Below are 21,659 nucleotides of genomic sequence, written 5' to 3' on the forward strand. Positions count from 1 at the left end.
GTTGTTAATAATATTGCAGTATAGATAATAATTTAAAGATGTCTGAGAAACAGAAAAATGCAGGCATTTGTTGCTGTGTCTTGAAGTTGGGAAAAATGTGCCCACACTGTAATGAAGGAAATGTGAAATGCGAAATGCAGTTAATTTCAAAAAGACATTTGCTTTCAAAACCTAACTGTATTCCCTGCCTTGGTGCATGTGCATGTCTAGATGCATGAAAGAAATCCCAGCTGTATCACACCTTTCCCTCTCTACAGCTACACACTTTCTTCTATAGAATCCAAGTTTGCTTTTCATTAAAGCCCACTCTGTTTGTGGCATTTGATGTATTTTGAACTATTACTTTTTTGAAACAGTGCCTGAGAAGCAATACTCAGAGCAAATCTCAGAGCCTGGCCGCCTCTGGCATGTCAGGGTGGTTTTGCAGCACCGCTATTTTGCAATAAAAACAGATTTTTCAATAAAAATCCTGTCCAGAAAGTCCTGACCCCACTGAAGCCAACAGCAAATATTCACACACGGGCTTCAGATTCCCAGTTTTCCCTTGCACAATGAAAAGCCTCACTTGGAAGTTTGATAGAGCATTGCTACCTTGTTTTCAAATTCCAAAATTTTAGGTTTTTGCTAGAAACATCATTAGTATATATTATTAAAGAGAATCTTATTATTAAAGAGAATCCTTAATCATTGCTAACGATGCCGTGGAGCCCAGAGCAGAGCCCAGACCCCCTGAACTCACCGTGGTGTCTGTGATGGGAGCTGCACTCACCTTGTGTCCCTCCCTGCAGTGCTCGGTGTCCTGCGGCCGGGGCGTCCAGCGCCGCTCCGTGCAGTGCCACAGCAGCAGCAGCCCCAAGGAGGCCGAGTGTGACCCGGCCAGCCAGCCCCCTCCTCAGCGGGACTGTCACCTCCCCCCGTGCCCCACGCACCGCTGGGCAGCCGGGGAATGGCAGGCGGTAAGAACCAACCTTCCTTCCTTTCCTCCCTTCCCTTCCTTCCCTTCCTTCCTTCCTTCCTCTCCTCCTTTTCCTTTTCCCTTTCCTTTCCTTTTCCCTTTCCTTTCCTTTCCTTTCCTTTCCTTTCCTTTCCTTTCCTTTCCTTTCCTTTCCTTTCCTTTCCTTTCCTTTCCTTTCCTTTCCTTTCCTTTCCTTTCCTTTCCTTTCCTTTCCTTTCCTTTCCTTTCCTTTCCTTTCTTTTCCTCTCCTCTCCTCTCCTCTCCTCTCCTCTCCTCTCCTCTCCTCTCCTCTCCTCTCCTCTCCTCTCCTCTCCTCTCCTCTCCTCTCCTCTCCTCTCCTCTCCTCTCCTCTCCTCTCCTCTCCTCTCCTCTCCTCTCCTCTCCTCTCCTCTCCTCCCTTTCCTTCCTTCCTTCTTTCCTCTCTTTCCTCCCTTCCTGCTCTCTGCTCTCAGGCATGCCATGATGCTGGGAGTGCTGCTGGAGGGTCAGGGTGTTTGGGTTGCAACCTGGGGTTGCAAAAAAAAAAAAAAAGTTCATGCAGAGCAGAGAAATGCCTCTGTAGGGTTAATTTATTGCTTGTGCTGCCCTGGGTTTGGCTGGGTCCTATGAAAATGCTGAGCGGGTTTTGGGTAGGATGGATTTGGGTCTCTTCCAGGAGGCAGAGCCCTGCTGTGCTGCTCCAGCCTGAGCCCAGTGTCTGGAGGAGTTAGGGAGCAGTGGTAATTGCCTCTTTCCTGCCCCATTACCCCAGCACCATCTGACATCCCTATCCTTGCACTGAGCTCTGGGTCTTTGCTGTTTTATCAAACCATGAGCAGTGCTGAGATCAAGTCTTCTGTAGGAGATGATGCTTTTCTGCGTGACCAAGATCAGTTCCCATCAAAAACAGCTCCTGAGACTGAGACTGGGGATAAAGCTGCTGCTCCAGTGGTTTAGGGAGTGACTCCAACTCTCCTGCAGTGTGGGCATGAGTGGCCTCAAGGCTGGTGGGTGGTAGGAGTATGAGGGGATTCTGAGCAGGAGGACCCTCACAATGCACTGCCTAGAGGGTGCTGTGTCAGCCTTCAAATGCCCAGAAGTTTTTGGCAGAGGCAGCTCAGACCAGACACCAAAATTATTCTTTTCATTCTGTTTTTTTCTGTTTTTAACCCGTGCATGTGGTGCCTCAGCCTGACGGGAACAGGACACACAAGTTTATCTTCATTTCCCCAGCCTCAGCAGTGCTGGGAAATTGGGTTTATAATCCTGTGTAACCCAGCCACAAGTGCAGGAGGCCAGAGGGGCTAAGTCTTCTCCCAGCTGCTTCCCAGGACACAGGGAGAGTGATGGGAAGCAGCAGGAGGAAAAGCCAGGCTGGTCACACAGTGGAAGCAGATGGAAACATCCCAGCCAGAAAAGGAAATGCAGGAACAGCTGAGGGGGCTCCAGCAGCTTCCTTGCGGTTTTAGTTTTAGTTTTACAGAGCCCATTGACTTCTTCAGTGAATAAATTTAAAGGCAGCAAAGAGGTCACCAAACAGCAGGTAGTGCCAGTCCTTACCTGGTGCTGTAATCAGCCCAGGAAAGGAACAGCTCCTGCCCCATCCTTTTGTAGAATCTTAGAATCATTAGTTGGAAAGGTCCTCCAAAATCATCAAGTCCAACTTGCAACTAAGTTTTGCCCTCTCTCCCTTATCTTTGCAACTTCTCAAAGCAGTTTGGAGAGGCACCTGCCCTCACCCTTCTGAGCCCTTGATGGGATACAAATACTGATATTTTCTGAAATTTTCCAGGACTCCCCATTGCACTGGGCAAATTTTGAACAAAGTGTGGAGATTTGATTTTTCCCCAAGGGAGCTTTACTAAGAGGGACTGGAGGTTTCCTCACCCTCATAAGTACTCATGAGTAACCATGAACAGGAAAATGTAGGAGCTGCCCAATGTGAGTTTGCCCCTCTGGCTGATTCCAAGCATTTCTTCCAAGCACTTCTTATTTTGTTCTGGTGTACACAGTGAAAAAAAAGAATAGCACCTCCCTCCAGCCATGGGCAGTGTCCATGAGGAGGCACAGATTGCATTGGTATTCTCTGAGCAGGGAGCAGCAATGAACCCTAATTGACATGGAAGGCAGGATATAAATAACATCTCAGTGCTGTCTTGTTCTTGATTCCTTATCTTTAAAGGGAATCTCTCAAGAGGGTTTGGGGTTTTTTAATTGTTCCTTTTTGTTGTTGTACTTGTGTTGTTTCAAAAAAAAAGTGTTGGTCTTGACAATGAGAAGGAATATGAAATTTACTGGAAACCATTTACTGCTCTGTTGGTGTATCACGTTAATCACCTGTTCTCAGTGCCCTCACCAAGGAGAAGAAAGTCAATAGAAAGAGCCTTGCTAATGTCAAAAAAGAACTCAGACTAGAGTCACAAAGAAAAAGGGAAAATTGGGAGAAAGTTTTTCTTTTTATATGAGCCTCTGTGGAAGGACAGTGCACGCTCTGGAAGCTGCCATCCAACTCCTGAATCTTTGACATTTGTCTTTTTGGGGGGAAATTGTGCCATCCTTGCCTGATTTGAATTGCAGAGTTACCCAAGGCATGTTTCAAGCATTCATGGCACGGGGGGTACATTTCATCTCTGCGTTAGATTGTTATCTAAAAAAAAAGAAAAAACATCAATGCTTTTGCAAAGCAATGCCTTTGGGGTTGTTTTAATTATTATTATTGCTCTTCTAAAGCAGTTTCAGAAGTGCCTGAAATGATCCTTAATTTGATCTGCCAGGAAAATAGTTCAGAATTTGGGAAATGAGGCAAAAGAGACAAATATTGTCAAATGCCTGACCTGTTTTCAGATTTTGCTATCAATAGCTGTTATAGCCTGGCCCCACTGTTTTGCGTGAGATTTAAATCAATCTTGAACATGAGAATTCATGCAAAATCTGTCACTGCATTAAAAGGAAAAATAGCCTTTCCATGCTAGCTGAACTATCTGCTTTCTACATGAATAATGTTTTATAACTTTGGCTTTGCTGATTGGAACCTCTGCAGTGTTTCTCTTTGACTTATTTTATGGTGGTCTCACTGTCTTTGAGCCTCATTTAATATTTCAGTGGGATTATTTTAATTACCAGTTACCCTTAAAAATACAAATAACCAAACTTTCAATTTCTGATGATGACAAAATGCACAGAGCTGGCTCAGGTTTATTTGGCCACACAACTGTTATTTGCAGACAAACCCAAATCAGGCTGGCATGTGCTTGGGAGTGCCAGTCTTTCATCAGCAAGTAATGATTTTAAACAAGGATGGGCTTTTGATGTGAAAGCTCTTCACTGCCACTGTTAGAAGATGCCTTGATGGCATAGACATGGTTTACCCTCTGAAAGTGAAGCATGAGCCAATGTACTTTACAAATTTAGTCTGAAATATACATTAAGGAGATGAGACAAAATCAGGCTTGGTTCTTCCCTCTCCTTTCAAGGTGCCTCCTTTGGCTCTGAGGAACCATGGAATGATTCACCCTGTATTGCTGACCCCTCGCTGGGCTGGAAATGCCAAAGCAGAGAGGAGGGAAGCTTTGAGCATCCTGTGACCCCACTCCCACTGAGCAGGAAGGTTGGGGTTCAGGCTGCCCCAGAAGGTGCCTGGAGAGCTGTCAGGGGAGCTCCCTGATGATGGAGCTGCAGTGGTGCCATATTCACACACAATGACCCCCTTTCGGTTTTTACTTATGTAATAGGGAGATAATCAGAGATGGGCAAATACAGCTCACTTTGTTTGCTTTCTGGGGAAATCACACTCCAGCAAATTCCCCCAACCCCTGTAGGATTGCCATGTTTCAGCACAGACCTAGAAGGAGCTTCCACTCCAAGGACTCAAAGCAAGAGAGTAAATAAGGTTGAAAGCACACAAAGCCCTTGGGGTCTTCTGGCAGACTGCAGATTTTGCAATGTTGACTGTTGCCTAAGAGCTCCTAAGTTATTCCTTTGGAATAAATGCTGCTTTGTGGAGCTGCCTCTCCTTCCCCATCCCTTTCCACTTTGCCCCAGTTTTGAATATTTACATCCCACATGATGTTGTGCTCACTGCTGCTCTCCTGGTTTGCTGCTGCTGCCACACACTGATCTGAATTTTCAATATTCTCAAATAATTTACAATCCTGGTTCTGACAGCCAATTACAGTAACAAGGCCATGACAGTGCCTGCATTTTGCAATTAACTGAACCCACTAATATCTTCCTAATTGTGGGCCAGCCAGGAGAACAGGATTTGCTTCAGGGAGGCTGGAAATGATGTTTGGAGGGTAAGACTCCAACTAGATTAAACTGGCACAGTGTTCCAAGCCTAGGTAACTTCAAGCAGTGTTTCTGTACAGATAGGGATGGTCTGATTGGATGTTTTATCCTTTTCCTTAAGGGGAAGACATTCCCTACATGTTCTATGAATTATTATTTTCATGCATTTTTTTCCTTGTTAATCCAGTTAGTTGAAAGTGTTAGAAGTCCATTACAGGCAATAACTAAAAGAAAATGGGGTTTTATCTAGGCAGCTGCTCTTCCACTGATTTATTTTGTTTTATGTGTTTTTCTAAGATGCCCTCCAAGGACAGCCTCACTCCCAGGAACACAGCCGCACAGTCAGGCTCGTTTTTCTGTGACAAGGAGAGAAAGAACTGAGTCCTTGAAATCTCCAGAAGGACCTGGGGAGCACTTGTACTTGTCTGGCATGGGTTGATCTTAATATCAGGCAGGGCAGTGTTTAAAAGAGAATAAACCTGCAGGGCTGCCTGCGCTGCAGTGCTTGTAGAGCTGTGTTTGAGGCCAGGCTGGGTGAAACTCTGAGCAACCTGCTCTAGTGGAAGGTGTCCCTGCCCATGGCAGGGGGTTGGAATGAGATGGTCTCTAAGGTTGTTTTCACCCAAACTATTCTATGATGATTCTATGATTATGTGTGCCCCATGCCAAAGCAGAGAGCTGGGGAAGGAGCTCCCCCCACACCAGCCACAGCCAGAGGTGCAGCAGTGTGAATTTTGCACGGGGGATGGTTGAGTTGTGGTTCTCCAAACAGCTGTATTCACTAGGGGCTGAAATAATGGGGGTTGGCCCTATCTCCTGGCCCAGCATGCCCAACCCTGCATGTTTTGATCCTACCACAGCTGGGCCCCACACCTGCCCCATCCCAATACCTGCTGCCTTGGTTTCTGCTCTCTCCTGGGGATGTGGGTCAGTACTCCGGAGGTCAGCAGCAGTTTGTCACAGGCAGCAGCATGGGGCACAGCAGGTCCTGGTGGGAAATCCTCCCCCAGGGGATACCAGTGGCAGTTTACAGGGGTTGCTGGGGTGTGGGTTCGTCCCCTGGAGCCCCGCAGGGCTGCCTGAGCTGTTGTTTGTCGCACACAGTGCACCAAGACGTGCGGGGAGGCGTCGCGGTTCCGCGAGGTGCTGTGCGTGGACGAGGAGGAGCAGCCGCAGAGCAGCGGCCGCTGCGAGCCCAGCGAGCGCCCGGCCGAGGTGCAGAGCTGCGCGCTGCCCCCCTGCGAGTACGTCTGGATCACCGGAGAGTGGTCAGAGGTGAGGCCCCGTCCCGCCCCTGCATCCTTGACCTCCTCTCAACGCTGCCCCTGCTGAGGTGTCGCAGCCCAAATCAATCAGCACTGGCAAGGCAGAGCCGTGGGTTTGAAATCTTATTTTTTGGTTTATTTCGGTGTGCAGTCTCCCTGTTGGATAGAAAGGAGCTGGGCTGTGGCCGACAACCAGGTTATTAAAGAGTAAAAGCAGCGTGCTCAGGGTCCTAGCTAATATTATCTGGACGCAATTTTCTTCCAAAGCACAGTGCATTCAACAGGCACCCTCTTTGGTTTTCTGCTGGTTTAGTTCATTTATTTAATTAATTGGTTTTATTCCCATCCACTCCCTGGGGGCTCTGGGGCCCTGTGAGTTGTACAAGGGTCCAGATGTGCATCATGGGGGAGAGGCAAGCCTGGAGGTGACCATGGGGGCACATCCTTCCTCAGTGCTGTCTTTGCAGGGGCAAGGACCCAGAGTGAGGGAAGGCAGGGCATTCACCCTCCCAGCTGGGAGGCAGGGAAAATAGATGAGTTTTCCTTGCAGCGGGCGCCGCGTGCGGGAGGACGCAGGCTAATCTCAGCCTGTTTCCTTCTGCAGCCAGCGAAGGATTACTTTCCAGTTGGAGAAACAGCAGAGGGAAATGACAAGGCAGCTGCTGACACAGCACTGATTAAAGAGAAAGAACGAGAAAAGGGAAAAAGGAAAACATGGCAGGACTGAGGGGAAGGAGAGCCTAGCCACCTGAGATAGTGCAAGGAGGGAGAAATGTGGAGACATGAGAAAATCTCAGAGCAGCCTGGTCTGCTGAGTGGTTTCTTAAGAGAAATATTGAGGTGCTTGTCAGGCTGGAGCTCTGGCTGCTCCTTGCCCAGGCACCCTCTACCCACCCCCAGTGCCTGGGAGACCACCTGGGAGCACTCAGGCCCATGAAGACAGAGAGGTAAAGAGATCTTATAGAGCCAGAGTTTGGCTCTCCCAGGTCCCACTCAGTTTTTTGATGAGGAAGGCAGAAGTGCTGTTTATCCTCTAATTACGATGAAAAATTTCTCATTCTTCTGGTTGTTGGTTCTTTTGGTTCTCTGCATTTTTCTGGTTCTTCTGGTTCTCTTCTAGCTGCTGACAAGTACCTGCAATTCAGGGTTAACCTTGACCACTTTCTATCTCTCTGTATGTAGGGCAAAAAAACCCCACCCAACCAAAACAACTAATAGAGCCATTTCCAAATTCCCATGGATCTTCTGCTCCTTTCTTTGTGCTTAGGAAGAAATAACACATGGCCAGGAGCCAGCCTGGAGCAGGGAGTCCTGGAGCAGCTGTAGATCCAGCCCAGAGAGGAACTGGGTGCCCAAAGACAATGTCAGGCACCAGCCCACTTGTAGTAGCCACTTACAATATTCATGACTGGCTTAAATGGAACCCAGTGATCCCTTGAATCAGTTTCCTGTGTTGAAAGCTGTCAGGCCTGGTTTCCTCCCCTCCCATTTTGGGCAGCCCTGCTGAAGCACGTGGTGCTCACCGCTCCTTGCTGTGCCCGCAGTGCTCCGTCACGTGCGGGAAGGGCTACAGGCAGCGCCTCGTGTCCTGCAGTGAGATCTACACTGGGAAGGACCACTATGAGTATGGCTACCAGAACATGGTCAACTGTCCTGGCACACAGCCCCCCAACATCCAGCCCTGCTACCTTGGAGAGTGCCCCATCTCGGCCTCCTGGCGCGTCGGCAACTGGGGAAGCGTAAGTCGGGCAAACTTCTTTTTTGGCCAAAAAGAATGGAACAACCTGGGGTTTTTTTAGACACAGACCAAAGGTTTGGCAGGGGAATGTTTTAGAGATGCTTAAATTATTGCATGGAATACTCTGGTGCAGCAGCAGGCCTGGTGTGTGTAGGGCTCCATACTTCAGACTGAACCCCTTCGTATGGGGGAGTCCCAGCAGCTACAAGTAGGGTCATTCATGAAAACTGGGATGTAGCCAACGTTTGTGGCCATGTTGATGGCCATGCTGCATGCTTAGTCATTGCAGAAAACAAGGGTTTGAAAGCCTTGTGCTAGAAGGATTGGTGAGTCACTGGCAACTGCAGTTGATCCCACTTGGCCACATGTATAAGAAAGACCTGGGAGCCAGCATTAGGCTGAAACACTGGTCATTTGAACCTTAAAACAATTTTTCTTTCTTGTTTTGTCCTTCCCCTCCTTCTCACAAATGCTGGGACAGGTCAGGGAAAAGAACCTGGCCTTTCTGCTAAAGTTATTTGTTTTGAGCCTCTTCTGGGACCTGAACTACAAGATCAAATTTTAGTTAAGGTGATAACATTTCACTTCTTAGGGCTTCTGACATTCTTTGAAATGTGATGTTTCTCCCATAAACTTGATTTATTAACCCAGCTCAGGCATTTGTCGGAATTTGTCAAACCTTTACAAGGCGATGAGTGTCAGGCCAAGTAAAATGTAGTAGAAGTTGTCACGGTAACTGGCAAAGCCATTTGAAACCTAAGTTCCTCCTGCCCCATAGGAAGCTTCAGATCCTCCCTGTGAGTCAGCACGTAGGAGTTATAGCAAATACCTCAGCATCAATTAATTGGTATTTTCCCTCAGAATTTAAGTGCAAAATACCCAACTCATTAATCCAACTTCACTGCAAAGAGCACTCATTTCAGAGAGCAACACCTTTCTCCTCACTTTGAGCTGCTGAATGTCCCAATGACCACCAAGTGCCATGACCCTTGTCAGCTGTGATTTTGAAAGGGATTTAATGTAAAATGCCATCACCTTTGATGGACAGAGAGAGTCCTATTCAGCGCTTCAGCTAAATTTTATGGAACTGGACTTGATAAAGAGTAAATGCCCAAGTTGTGAATACCATGAGCCGTTGAAGACCATCTTCTTCATGGTGTATTCCTTTAGAATAATAATTTCTAAATGGATGAGCAACTTCATTTTCTTTATAGCCTAGCCTGGTAGCTGTAGAAAGAGCAGAACTTCATTTCTCAAGTACTTGAAAGAACAAGTTGTGGATGGAGGGTGGGAGCAAGGTGCTCCCACCTCCCACAGCCCACACTCTGTAGCTGGATGCTCTGCTGCTTGGTACCTCCTGCAATTTGTGCAATTTCAGCCTTAGGATTGCCCTTAGACTGGATGGTTTGAGGATGACCCAGTGTTTGCACAGATGTACCCATTTTCCCAGCAGGTGAGGGGAGAGAAGATTTTGAGACTCCTTTTTTTTTTTTGTGCAATTCGCATGGAAAACAGCAATCTTCCTAATATGAAAAATAAACAATTTCACTTGAGCGCATGGTTCAGTTTAACCAACTGCCTCATCCAGCAAAGTGTGCAAACACTGAGCAAAGTATGGTAGTCTTGAAGTAATCAATGATAATAAGGAAGGGATTAATTACTGAAGGGACTACTCATTTGATTAAAATTAAGCCTGTGTTTGAACACTTCACAGGATTGAAGTCTTTGCTGCTGTCTCTTGATAGAAGGGAAACCATCTGTCTCTGTTCTTTCTGGAGCCCATAAACCCTTGAGATAAAGCAGGAATCTCTGTCTTGTGTCCCGCAGTGCTCTGTCACCTGTGGAGTTGGGGTCATGCACCGCTCAGTGCAGTGTTTGACCAACGATGACCAGCTCAGCAGCTTGTGCCACGTGGACCTGAAACCTGAAGAGAGGAGGACATGCCACAATGTCCATGACTGTAAGTCTGCAGATGTACACCTTCTTTTGCCTTTCTCATGGTTTCAGCATCTTTTCCCCTCAAACTCCTAGAGATCTGCAGTATTTCCAAGCATTGGGAGCCATCCAAGTAAGCACTAAGACACTTCAGGGAAAGCTGTTAAAAATAAAAAAAGATGTTTTGATGTTTTGGAAGCCTCAGAGTGTTTCAAAATAAATTTTGATGTATAGTTGTTCAGTGACTACAAGTATTTCTGTTTTGTTTCAGGTGACTTACCGAGGAGTTGCAAAGATGTTAAAAATATTGAAGGTGTCACTGAAGATGGTGAATATTTCCTACAAGTCAAAGGAAAGACATTAAAGGTGCATTTCAGCAACAGAATGATACTTCATGGGTTTTCTGAAGGTTCAAGAGGACCCTGCCTGTGGTCTTGACTTCCACTCTTGGATTTTCTGCCTTTGGTTGTCTCAGTGATGCCTTTGCACATGACACAATCCTGGCTTCTCTTTCTCTCTCAGGTGTATTGCTCTGGGATGCAGACTGACAGCCCAAAGGAGTATGTGACCCTTGTAAACGGGGATGCAGAGAATTTTTCAGAGGTGTATGGATACAGGTAAGAAATCCTGTAATCAGGAACCTCACAGTGTTTTTGTTTTCCATGGCAGTATTTCCTGGTCATGAGTAGAAAGGGTTTTCTTTTGATTCAGATTGCATAACCCGACCGAGTGTCCGTATAACGGGAGCAGACGAGAAGACTGCCAGTGTAGGAAAGATTACACAGCAGCTGGGTTTTCCTCCTTCAGCAAAGTAAGGCTGGACCTGAACACTATGCAAATAATAAGTGAGTAAAAACAGGGCCTTGCCATTAAAAAAAAAATGTTTATTTTACACAAATATAGCTGTAACTACAAGCAAGCAGTAGTACTCTAGTGAGCAATATTCTTGAGAATTCCTGCTTTTAGACTTGGTCACCTGTTTGCTGCTTTACACTGGGAGACTGAGCACATCAGAGATGCTCATGTTATTTCTCTGTAAAACAGGAAAATACTAAGGCAATTCCTGTTGTATCTGCTCTGCAGAATGAGTATTTGCATACTCCCAGCAGCCCATTGCATTTTGTGAAGGATTTTATTTTATTTCATTTGGTCCCCTATTTTCAGAATGGACTCAGACACAAAGCCTGACCAGAGAGGAGCTGCCCCACTCCTGTAGCCCCCTCCATTTTACTCAGAGAGATCCCAGTGCAGGGGTCTCCACTGGGGTGGGGATGCTATTCCCAGTGGCCAAGGCAGAAAAGTCTCTCAGCAGAGCCAGACCACAGGAAAATAACTTTTGTTGAGGGCTGGGAACATAGATTTGCAATGGAGAAAGAGAATCTAGCTGTGCAATAAGAGTAACACACTGTCCCTTTTGTCATTTCTGTGAGCTGGGAGCCCATCCCACCACCAGAGACCCTGTAGCATTCCATGGGGTTATGGTTTCAGTCCCCTGACTCCACTGCTATCAGTTTTCAGCAAGTGTTTTAAAAATACAACATATTGTTGGGAGTTCATTCAGTAAATAGCTAAGTGGTCTTTTAGCGAATCAAAATCCTTCCCTGTAAAACGACTCCTCATCTGATAAGTGGGTTTTATCACTTAATTTTCAAGACCTCCCAGTCTATCAATCTGTAAAAAGCAACTAATAATCTGTAAAAGCTCCTAGGTAAAGATCTCAAAGGAACCACCCTCTGGGAATTTGATACCAGCTCCCTTTGAATTTCAAAAGGAGCTGGGCACCTACCTCTGTCAGGCAGGAGCTATCTCACATCCCCATCTAAATGAGTCTCAGTTACTTCAGATCCCTCCAGAGCAAAATACTCCAGTTCCCTTTGAAAACCCGACCCCTGGGCTGGGGCAGCCAGGAGAGCAGAGATGTTGTTTGCTTTTGTTTAAAAGAGAGACTTAGAAGGTGCTGGAGCCTTTTTGAATGTGGGGAATTTTTTGAAAGCGAAATAAACCCCAAGTTAAGGGTTTGAGTTTTGTTGTTATTTATACCTTGTTCCTAAATCACCAACAGATTTAAACTGAGCTGTAAATACTGAGTGTGTCCTGTTAAATTCAGTGCTCATGTGCTGGGAATCAAATGTGGGATGAATCAGGATATTTAATATTAAAAAATATAGTAATATTGATATCGCAAAAATATAGAAGTCTTGACTTCCTACATTAATGTAGGAAGCCAGCTTTGGTGAATTTAAACATTAGCAAAGAGCATGTTTACATTTATTTTGTCTCTCTCCCTTCATCTTCCTTTCCATGTTATTCACCAACTCTTCTTCACAGCAACTGATTTACAGTTTGCACAGACACATGATGGACGACCTGTTCCTTATGCCACTGCTGGGGACTGCTACAGCGCTGCCAAATGCCCGCAGGTATTTGACAAGAGCATTTAACAGGAATTGGTGCCATTTGTTATGTTCAGGCCCTCTATTAATTACTGCTGATCGCAGCAGCCCAACTTCAGTGAGTGGCACATTCTTATCTCAGCGATCTGAAACTTTTCCCTTTGTGAAGAGGGAGAAAGTGATGGAGAAAGTTCTCTTTGTGAAAAGGGAAGAAAGTAGTTTCCATTTTCCATGTTATCAGGCCAGTGGCTACCTAAGAGACATTCCCTAAGGCCCCAGTAAAGGAGAAAAGGAAGAAGAAAGAGGCTGTGGGGAGAGAACTAGGCTGAAGTCAGGGGGATCAGTCCATGACAGGACTTGGTGGAAATGCTGGGCAAAGAGAGCAGCAGGGAGTAGATGATTTCAAAAGTCTGTAGGAGACAAATAACACTGTGTTAGGGATGACTTGCTGCATGTTCCCAGCACAACTATTTTTGTGGGGCTGGGGATGGTAAGTGATCTGTTTGGACAGTCCAAAGTATTGGGTGGGCATTACTGGCAAAGGGCATTAACAGGGAGTCACAGCAACAGCAGAGGGCAAACCTTTCCATCTCCTTCCCTCCCTGCTTCCAGAGCTGACACTTTGCTGCACAGCTCAGCAGCTTAGGGATTGACTCCTTACCTCAGGAATGCTCATAAATGTTAATATCCATCCACCTGACCCAGCCCGTTTGCTCCTCACAGAAAATCAGCATTCCCAAGGCAGCAAGTGCAAGGAGCAAAGCTAACACCGTCTGGTACTGCAGGGCCCTGCTGGGCTGTGGGTCAGCCTGGGATGTGTCCAAAGGATCCCTCCATGGGTCCAGAAATTGTCAGGACTGGAGTCTGCCATGGGGGTGAGGGGAGGGCTGGGGGGCTGAGTGTTGGATGCTGGCATAGTCCTTAATTTTCCATCCATCTTTGTCATTTTGAGAAAATGTGGAATTAAGTGCTTTAAAGAGATGGAAGAGTTTTTATTTCACTAGTCTGGAAAAAAAAAAAAAAAAAAGCCAGTGGAAAAGAAGGCCAAGTGTGCCCTCTCCAGTTGAGGAGGGAGCAGTGAGAGCAGCTGCAGCACATCCCTGAAATTCCTTCCCATCAGCTGCTGGAGCACGTCAGGCTCTGCAGTTTGCCATGGGAAAGCCAACAATGCCCTCAGCCGGCAGAGAAGAAGCAGTGCAAAACCGGGGTGAGGCAGTGAAAACCTGGGGGAAAAGGCAGTAGTTCAAAAGCAATCTGAAACCCCTCCTTCTCTGCAGCCACCAGGGAGAAGAAATTCCTAATGTGAGCCATGCTGTGATTTGTACAATGATCATGGTCAGAGCAATGGAAAACAAGGAAAACGCTGCTGTCAAATGCTGCTAGAAAAGTGACACCGTGGCATGCTGAGAGTCTGGAGCATGGCATTTTGGGATAACCAGGCTCTTGTTGTTTTTTAGGGTCGATTCAGCATAGACCTGTATGGGACAGGCCTGTCCCTGGTGGGAACAGCCAAGTGGCTCTCACAAGGGAATTACGCCGTGTCGGAAATTCAGAAATCCCCAGTAAGTTGTAACGTTATTATGGCTATACCTGCTCATCACTACATTGTCATTCATGGCAACATCTTCCAATAGAGACTAACAAAAAATGAACATCTGATATTAAAGTGTTGTAGGTAATTGTAGAGGGGCGAGGCCCTTGTGGGTTTAACTTGATCTGAGTTATTGCAATTAATTAGTGAGCCTGATTAACTGTGAGGCTGAAAGTGCTGAGTGCTGTGGGGCAGACAGATCCTTAATCAGTTGCCTGAGATGTCCAGCATGGAGTGTGCATCACAAGGCAGGGCAGCAGGACAGGGTCAGGGCTTCAGAGTTGGACCTGCAGGTAGGGTCTGGTGCCAGGCAAGTGCCCTGAGCAGGAATTGTTCCCAACACATGGCTGATAAAGCATGGAGGATGTGGACCTTCCTGCTGGTCTGGTCTGGATTTATCTCCTTGGGAAAGTCTCAAGTCACTGGAGTGTTGCAGAGGCACCATCCCCTGTCACTGCCTGGGGCTCTGCAGGCTGCAGCCTCAGGGTAAGCCAGGCAGCCCTTCACAATCACTCACAGCCAAATTTGTACTTGTACTGCTTAATTTGCCTGTTAACACCTCCTGCAGTCACTGTGTGTCTTCACTCTGTTGCTTCTGTGTCATATTCTGAAATGGTAGAAACCCAGGATTGCTTTTTTGGCTGTTATTTCGTGTGAGTCATCCCAATTGCCCCTGTTAAAACTCTCCAAAGGAGGTCACCATCATTTAACAAACAGCAATTGGCAAAATATCCTCTCCTGTACTGCTTTCAGTCTCCCCCTGGCTCTGGGGAGCATGAGTCTCCTCTGTGCTGCTGCTCTTAGAGGAGAATTAATGCTACAGATCTGACCACACTACAGGTGGAAGAGGACCAGCCCCGTATGTCAGTTCCAGCAGGTGCTTTTCTATTCTCCCCTTCTAAAAGGAGAGAAGTCAACTTTGGGGTTGCAGAAAACATCAAGGCTGGCAGAATTAAAACAACTTTAAGGAATAGAGGTGCTCAGAAATCCTCCATCACCTGGTGGCATCTGTCAAGTGCTGTTCCAAGGGCGTAATTGCCTGCAGGAGCAGAAGAAAGAACGGTGCAGTGAGAAGATGATAGCAGCCTGCTGCAATCACAGATCAATAATGTCAAGAGCAGGGTGGAGCTCGTTTAAAAATAAGTGCTTTGTGCAAGCTTGTTGTGTGCTTAAGTCCAATTTTCTGGTAATTGAGGGTTGAATTCCCCTCAAGGACTGTCTGTCCATTCTAATGACCAAAAGAGGAGAAAGACTCTGCAGAGGAGAGGTAAGGAGGGCCAGATGGAGGTATTAATCTCCTGACTCAAGCCTAGAGTTGCACCCTGCTTGCTGGGCTCACCTGGAGACCAGGTCAACCTCAGGACCACTCCATACCTACTCCTACTGGCTGTGGGAAGGGGAGGAGGGTTGGCACCTCAGCAAGTGACATCACCTCACCCTGTCACTTTCCCTCCTCTCTTGTCTCTGGAGCCACTCCAGGACTTTCCCTTCCAAGTGGATGTTTCCTTGTGTTGCCTGCAAATACCCTTCCCATGCCCTTCCCATGCTCAGGCAGGGCTGAGCAGTTGTTACTGGCCCAGAGTTCTGGTTTTGTTCTTGCATGAGCCAAGATTTCTACTCATTCCTGTTATTCACTGTGGGGCAAACTGGAGAAAGCAGATATCCTTGAGATACCCTCCAAATGACCTTCTCCTTGGGCAGCTTGCAATTTATTAAATCAAAACTACCCTTTCCTATTTGTGTCCACCATCTGATCTGCTAGCACTAAAGAGAATTACCTTTGTGTATGTTTGAATACAGCAGTGATTTCATAGACTGATTTTGGCATAATTTGTTTTCTTATACACCCTAAAAACCATGGCTTAAGTAACCCAGATCTGGCCCTTCTACAGCATGGAATTCCTGCGCTCTTACTGAGCTGTTATTTGTGATTTTGCCTGCAGGATGGTACCAAAGTCGTAGGAAGATGTGGTGGTTACTGTGGGAAGTGCACTCCATCATCAGGAACAGGCCTGGACATTCAGGTGTTATAGCAGTGGTGAGTTCTCAGCTGCTTCTGCATGAGGAGAATCTCCCCCAAAATACCCTGAAGGAGCAGATCAGGCCATGCTTGCAAAAAGACATGGAGTGCATTGGTGACAGCCACCCACCCCACACAGCATCCCAGTGGGGTCCCCTGCTCCCTCAGGAACCCTTGTGGATCCAGCACTGTCACCTGGAGACACCTCCTCACATTACTGGCACCTCCTTTCCTCTGCTTTTGTGCCAGTTTCTCTGGTGACATGTTCCAGAGGCCAGGATCACTCTAAATGTGCTTTTCTGTGTTTTCCAGGTTCTCTGGGAGCAGCCAATGGAAATGAGAGATGGATGAAGGATAGTGATGCAATACCTCTGCCTTCCACTTTTATATCTGTGTATATGTGTATATAGATTGCATATTCCTAATGTACAGTATAATATTTATGTTTGGGATTATTTATTTTGATTTAATATTTTTGTACGTAAAATCATTATATTAAGGCTGCTTTTACTATTTTTATTTTTTATTGTTAAATCCTGCAGTCAAACCACTGCATTTTGCATACTCTACATTATATGTAGCATTATGACAAGTGATACTTAATTGTCACTGTATTCAGTTGTTTACTTACAGTCAGTAATTTTCCTTCAGTTATGGGCTGCTTTGGCCCTCCACGGTGCTACACAATCTGCATAGGGGTATTTTTGGCATTTCAATCTGTCTTTATGCAAGGAAATTAGACAAGATGTGCTTAAATTTTTATTTTTAGGGATTAGGCTGACAGCACTCAAGGAAAACATGACAATGAATACTGTGCTAGTTGCATTAGCAATCTTTATCTTTTAGGTATGTTTTGAATTTCACATGACCTCTGTGGCCAGTGCTGAAAGCACTGGTTTGGTGCTAACATGATATTTATTAATGCTCTGTAGTTTTAGTTAATCCAGTGCCTTTATCATTGAAGAAGGGGATAAAGCAGAAAAATTGTCAGGCAATTCAAATCAATCAAGATCTACCCTAGGTTTAGCAAAATTGCTGCAGATGGATCTTCAGATCTTCAGCTCAAGCCCCTTTTTTTTTTAGGGTTCTGAAGTGAACTCACTTTTTAAAAAAAATGTATCTTTGTCTCCTAATTGCATGTGCCACTGTGCTTCCTGACTCCATCTGGAAGCGGGGTATTAACTCATCCCAGACAGGCTGATCAGGCCATATGTTTCCCTGGGCTGTGTTCTCACAAGAGATGTAGTTTCTTACAGACTTTGTTACAAAATCCTAGCGTGAGGACAAAAGCATCCCTGTGGTGTTCCCTCCCCCTGGGGCTGGTGAGCACTGTGGGGACAGCACACCCAGGGATGGGGACAGCACACCCAGCCAAGCCACCCCTTCTCTTGGCCAGGGTGCTCCCCTGCAGGCACTTGCAGCATTTCCCCAGCTTCCTACTCACTCCCAGACCATCTGCAGAGGGAGGCTTCGCTGCCTCCTTTCAGCAAGATCACTCTGTACCTACAGATGATTCTGCCCCCCCTTCTAAAGCAAGCTGCTTTACGCCTACTCCTGAGTTGCTTCGGATCTTCCTGGTAAGGCATCTGTGCTCCTTGCCTCTCCTCATTCCCATGTACAGCCAGACATTTGCTGTTGGCTTTTTTTAAATCAAACCGAGGAGCCATGTGCCTTAGGTGTGGTGGCTCCTGCCTGTACATAGCCCTCAGGCCACGCTTTCACAGAGCTCTGCAGCACATAACGGGGGTGATGTGACCAGGTTACTGTTGTAGTCCATGACTATGTCCCTTATCTCTTTCTCCACAACTTTACTTAGTGATAGCAAGGTGCTGCCCTTCCACCTTTTATGTCAAGGCAGCCAGGAGCACAAAGTACAAGGAAAGGAAGCTTTTCAGCACAAAATTACCAGCAGTTTGGAAAACCAAAGAGGCTTATCTGCTATTCCAGATAACTCTTTCCATTTTCGATGCAAGCAGTTACCAAACACAACCTCAGGATCTTGTGTGAGTCTTTTACAGAGCTCCCCAAAGGATGTGTAATCAGTGTGTTACAAAAGGGTTGGATCAATGGTGATAAATGATCCCTGGATTCATAACCTGTGTGTGCTGGGCTGTGCTCAGCCTTTGGAGTGAAACCTGTCAGCCTGACAATCAGGGATTGACACATTCCTGTCAGCTGGGAGACACCTCACAGGCGAGCAGGGCTGTGCTACAGCCCAGAGCTGGAGAATTGGTGAAGGAAAGAGGAAAAAGGGAAAGAGAAAGGGAAAAAAGGGAAAGGGGAAAGGAGTAATAATGGAATAGTGATTTTCTAATGATATTGCTTATGTGTAAATTCTGTAGGGGAAAAGGGAAAATTGCACTATGAAGTTCAGAAAGAAATTGTGGTGCTTTACCACTGTAAGTGAAGTGAAATGAAGTGAATGGCTATTTATAAAAAGAAATACTATTTTGACCTGTACAAATTCATTTCTACCATATAGTTTCAAGGCAGCTATTAACAGAGCTATCAGAACCTAAAAAATACAAAGTAAACTAAAAGGGAAAAAATGACAGAGCACCGATCCTGATATTCCTTAATGGTCATCATTAAATAGAGCAGATTTTGAGGATCAGAGACATTTCTTGTTCAGGAAAGAACTCTGGGTTTTGTATATCAATGCCATTATTTTTCTACAAACTGGGGTATTTTTTTGCAAGCACTTTCCTGTACAATGTTTCCTTTCTTTCTGCTTATGCTCAAAAGGAAATGACAATACCTGTATGACATGTCTGTATGGTCTTGCTGCATTTGCCATCGTATTTCAGTACCTGTCCTACAATAGAGGCAAAATACTTTGTACACAAGGGAATAATACATTTAATGGTAAACATTTTTTTCTGTGCTGGTGTTTATTTCCAAGGTGTGGGTTTGATTGTCCCATGCAAAAGGAATGAGGGATGTTGTTTATATGGAACCCTGCCCCAAACCTGTGCTGGAGTCTGTGGACCAGGGACCACCTTGGAGAATGTCCATGACCACCCACTCATGTCCTGATGGCTGGAGAGGCTGGTGCTCCCAAATTTCTGTCCAGAGAGGACTGCTCCAAGGTGCATGATATACATAAGCACTTCTCAGAGATGTCCCATGCATTGTTCAGACGTGTCTGGTGACTGGCTGGTGCTGCCTTCAATGACCAGGGACATCATTTGACATGGCATGTAAGGGAGACAAGCAGTTCATTTTGCAAATGTTTTTGAATTATGAGCTGGGATAATGGCCTGGTCCACACCACTTCTAGTGTTATGGAAAGAAATGTGAAAAAAAAAATCAACTTTTCTAAATTGGAAAAGATAGTATCAAATATACAAGAAAATTCAGGCAGGAGAAATTTAGTTTAAAAGGAAGCAAATGTAGGGACTGCCTCCCAGGATGACAAGCAAGTGTTGAAGTGCAACCAGTGTTACATCACCACTGCCCCAGATACTGCAGGTAAGAGTGAAGTTGCAATTTCTGTCTTCCCTTATATGTTCCTTATGCTTTGTCTCAGAAAATGCTGCAGATCTCTTAGTGCTGGCAGGTCCAGCCTTTTCCAGCTTCTATTTTTTTCAAAGGAGAGAGGATTCCCCCTTTGGTGCTGTCTGAAACACTGTCAGATGCAGAAAACAGAACATGCAGTATTTCAAAACCTCAATTCTTATTTTAAATGACCAATCTCGTAAAAATGGCTTTTCTATAATTTATCCTTAATAAATTATTACACAGACTTTAAATGTGAGCTGCTGTGGAATTAATACACAGACCCTGAATAATATTTAACTTTCCAGCCCTGTATAATGAAAGGGCATTTTAACACTTTCAGTGCTTAGGTTCTGTGTGCTTAGTGCTGAGATTCTGTGGCAATTCTTCAGTCTCTTTGTGCAGCTGCAGAGACAGAGGTGATGCTTGATCACTCTGGCCTTCTGCCCCAGTGATGGGCATTTTTCTTCTACAGAAAAATAAAACGCATTTTGTTGAAGGCTGTTGGAAAGGCGCGTCTCAAGGAATTAGTCCCAAATCAGGACATTTGATTCCTTTCCTTCCTTTCCTCATAGCCACACTTTGAAAATTGAAGAATGGCAGAGAAGCCTGTTCTGTTGAGTCTTTCCAACACAACTCCTCAAACAGATGATTGAGGGCTGACTCAGAAGAAAGCGTTTTGTCAGGGGAAGAGCACTGAGGTGAGACACCTCCCATCACCAGGCAAAGGCACAGGAATTCAACCCAACCCAGGCGTCATTAACAGCTCAAGTGGCTCAGCCCATGCCCTAAGTTCTCCCATCACTCGAACTCTTAAATGGAGAACTCTTTCAACCAGGTCGTTGTAAGAGAAGTGTTTCAGTTCATCCAGCAGTCACAGCCCTTTGTGGTGTCGGTCATGTTGTGGGAGGGGATGAGTCCCTCTGCAGAACAGATTCCTGGAGGCAGCTCCGGCTTGCATCGAGCAGGAGGAGGAAGCTGATGACCGAAAGTGGTGCCTGTCAGTCTCACTCCAACATTTTCCAAGTATTTTCGCCTGTGAAGTGATCCAGGCAATTGGAATTGGAGCTTTCCAGAAGCAGATTTAGCTGACAAGTTTCTGACCTCTCTTTGCAATAGCGAGATGAAGAATGCTAAGAAGTTATTTTCAGCCTTCAGAGAAGAGTCTGAGTTTCCACTTCAAAGTTGGCTTAATTTTCCAGCTATTTAATATTTGCAAATACAAGGCACGTATTTCAGAAGAAAAAAAAAAGCATAGTATTTTGACCTAACCCAAATGCCTTTTATACTATATTTCCTGGGGAGGTTTCTTTTGTTTGTTCCAATTGAAAAAAAAAAAAAAACAAAACAACCTGTGAAATTTTCCATAAAATTACTTCTGTGTCTCTCTACTTACAAATATTGGTTTTGAAGTGTTTGGAGCTGTGATCTGTTGACTGTAAGTACAAGAAGATCTGATGTAGGTACCGTTTAAGTAAGGGGAGGTAGAAATTAATTTCTCCTTTGTGACACTGATACAGGTCCTTCAAGGCAGGATATGAAATGCAGAGGCTGAGGCCGTGCCCATCAATCCATTTCCACCAGGAAAACCTCAGTTCTGCTGGGAGCAGAATGGTTTCCACATTACATCTCCTCACAGGTTTTGGCACATGCCTGGCTCTAAAGATCAGTCTGAGCCGCCAGCAACAAGATCAAGCTGCAGCTAATTAAACATGTGTTGGTAGTCAGTGTCTCCATTTCTGAAGAGACAGTATGAGGAGAAGAGCCAGAAGTCTGGAGTAATCTCTGAATACAAAACCCTTTGTATGTGGGGCAGAGGGTGCACGGGGAGGCAGGGCTCTGATATTCTCTCTGAAAATCATTACTTGGCTCCATTCATATGCTTATAATTTCTTCATCCTTCTTTAGTCTGCGCCTACATTTCAGATGAGCAATTAAATTAATCAGGTCTTTTCTGCATTGTCCTTTTCTAATCCATCCTCTGACCTTGCTCTTTGA

The 21,659-nt window shown here is 45.6% G+C and overlaps 1 protein-coding gene across 2 annotated transcripts in view; it reads left to right on the plus strand.

Annotated features, from left to right (window-relative positions):
• ADAMTS9 (ADAM metallopeptidase with thrombospondin type 1 motif 9) overlaps positions 1 to 19,035 on the plus strand; it is a 78,561-nt gene extending 59,526 nt beyond the window's left edge. For both annotated transcript variants that reach the window (XM_059479984.1, XM_059479986.1), the window contains 11 exons: positions 789 to 956; positions 6,326 to 6,496; positions 8,031 to 8,225; positions 10,052 to 10,184; positions 10,431 to 10,525; positions 10,682 to 10,776; positions 10,871 to 11,004; positions 12,488 to 12,579; positions 14,010 to 14,114; positions 16,087 to 16,181; positions 16,476 to 19,035. In XM_059479984.1, the coding sequence (XP_059335967.1) occupies positions 789 to 956; positions 6,326 to 6,496; positions 8,031 to 8,225; positions 10,052 to 10,184; positions 10,431 to 10,525; positions 10,682 to 10,776; positions 10,871 to 11,004; positions 12,488 to 12,579; positions 14,010 to 14,114; positions 16,087 to 16,176 (1,278 nt within the window). In that variant the 3' untranslated portion in view covers positions 16,177 to 16,181; positions 16,476 to 19,035. The remainder of the gene's footprint in view (positions 1 to 788; positions 957 to 6,325; positions 6,497 to 8,030; positions 8,226 to 10,051; positions 10,185 to 10,430; positions 10,526 to 10,681; positions 10,777 to 10,870; positions 11,005 to 12,487; positions 12,580 to 14,009; positions 14,115 to 16,086; positions 16,182 to 16,475) is intronic.
• The last annotated feature ends 2,624 nt before the right edge of the window (positions 19,036 to 21,659 follow it).

Source organism: Ammospiza nelsoni, chromosome 11, assembly GCF_027579445.1.
Source record: "Ammospiza nelsoni isolate bAmmNel1 chromosome 11, bAmmNel1.pri, whole genome shotgun sequence".
Lineage (NCBI taxonomy): Eukaryota > Metazoa > Chordata > Aves > Passeriformes > Passerellidae > Ammospiza > Ammospiza nelsoni.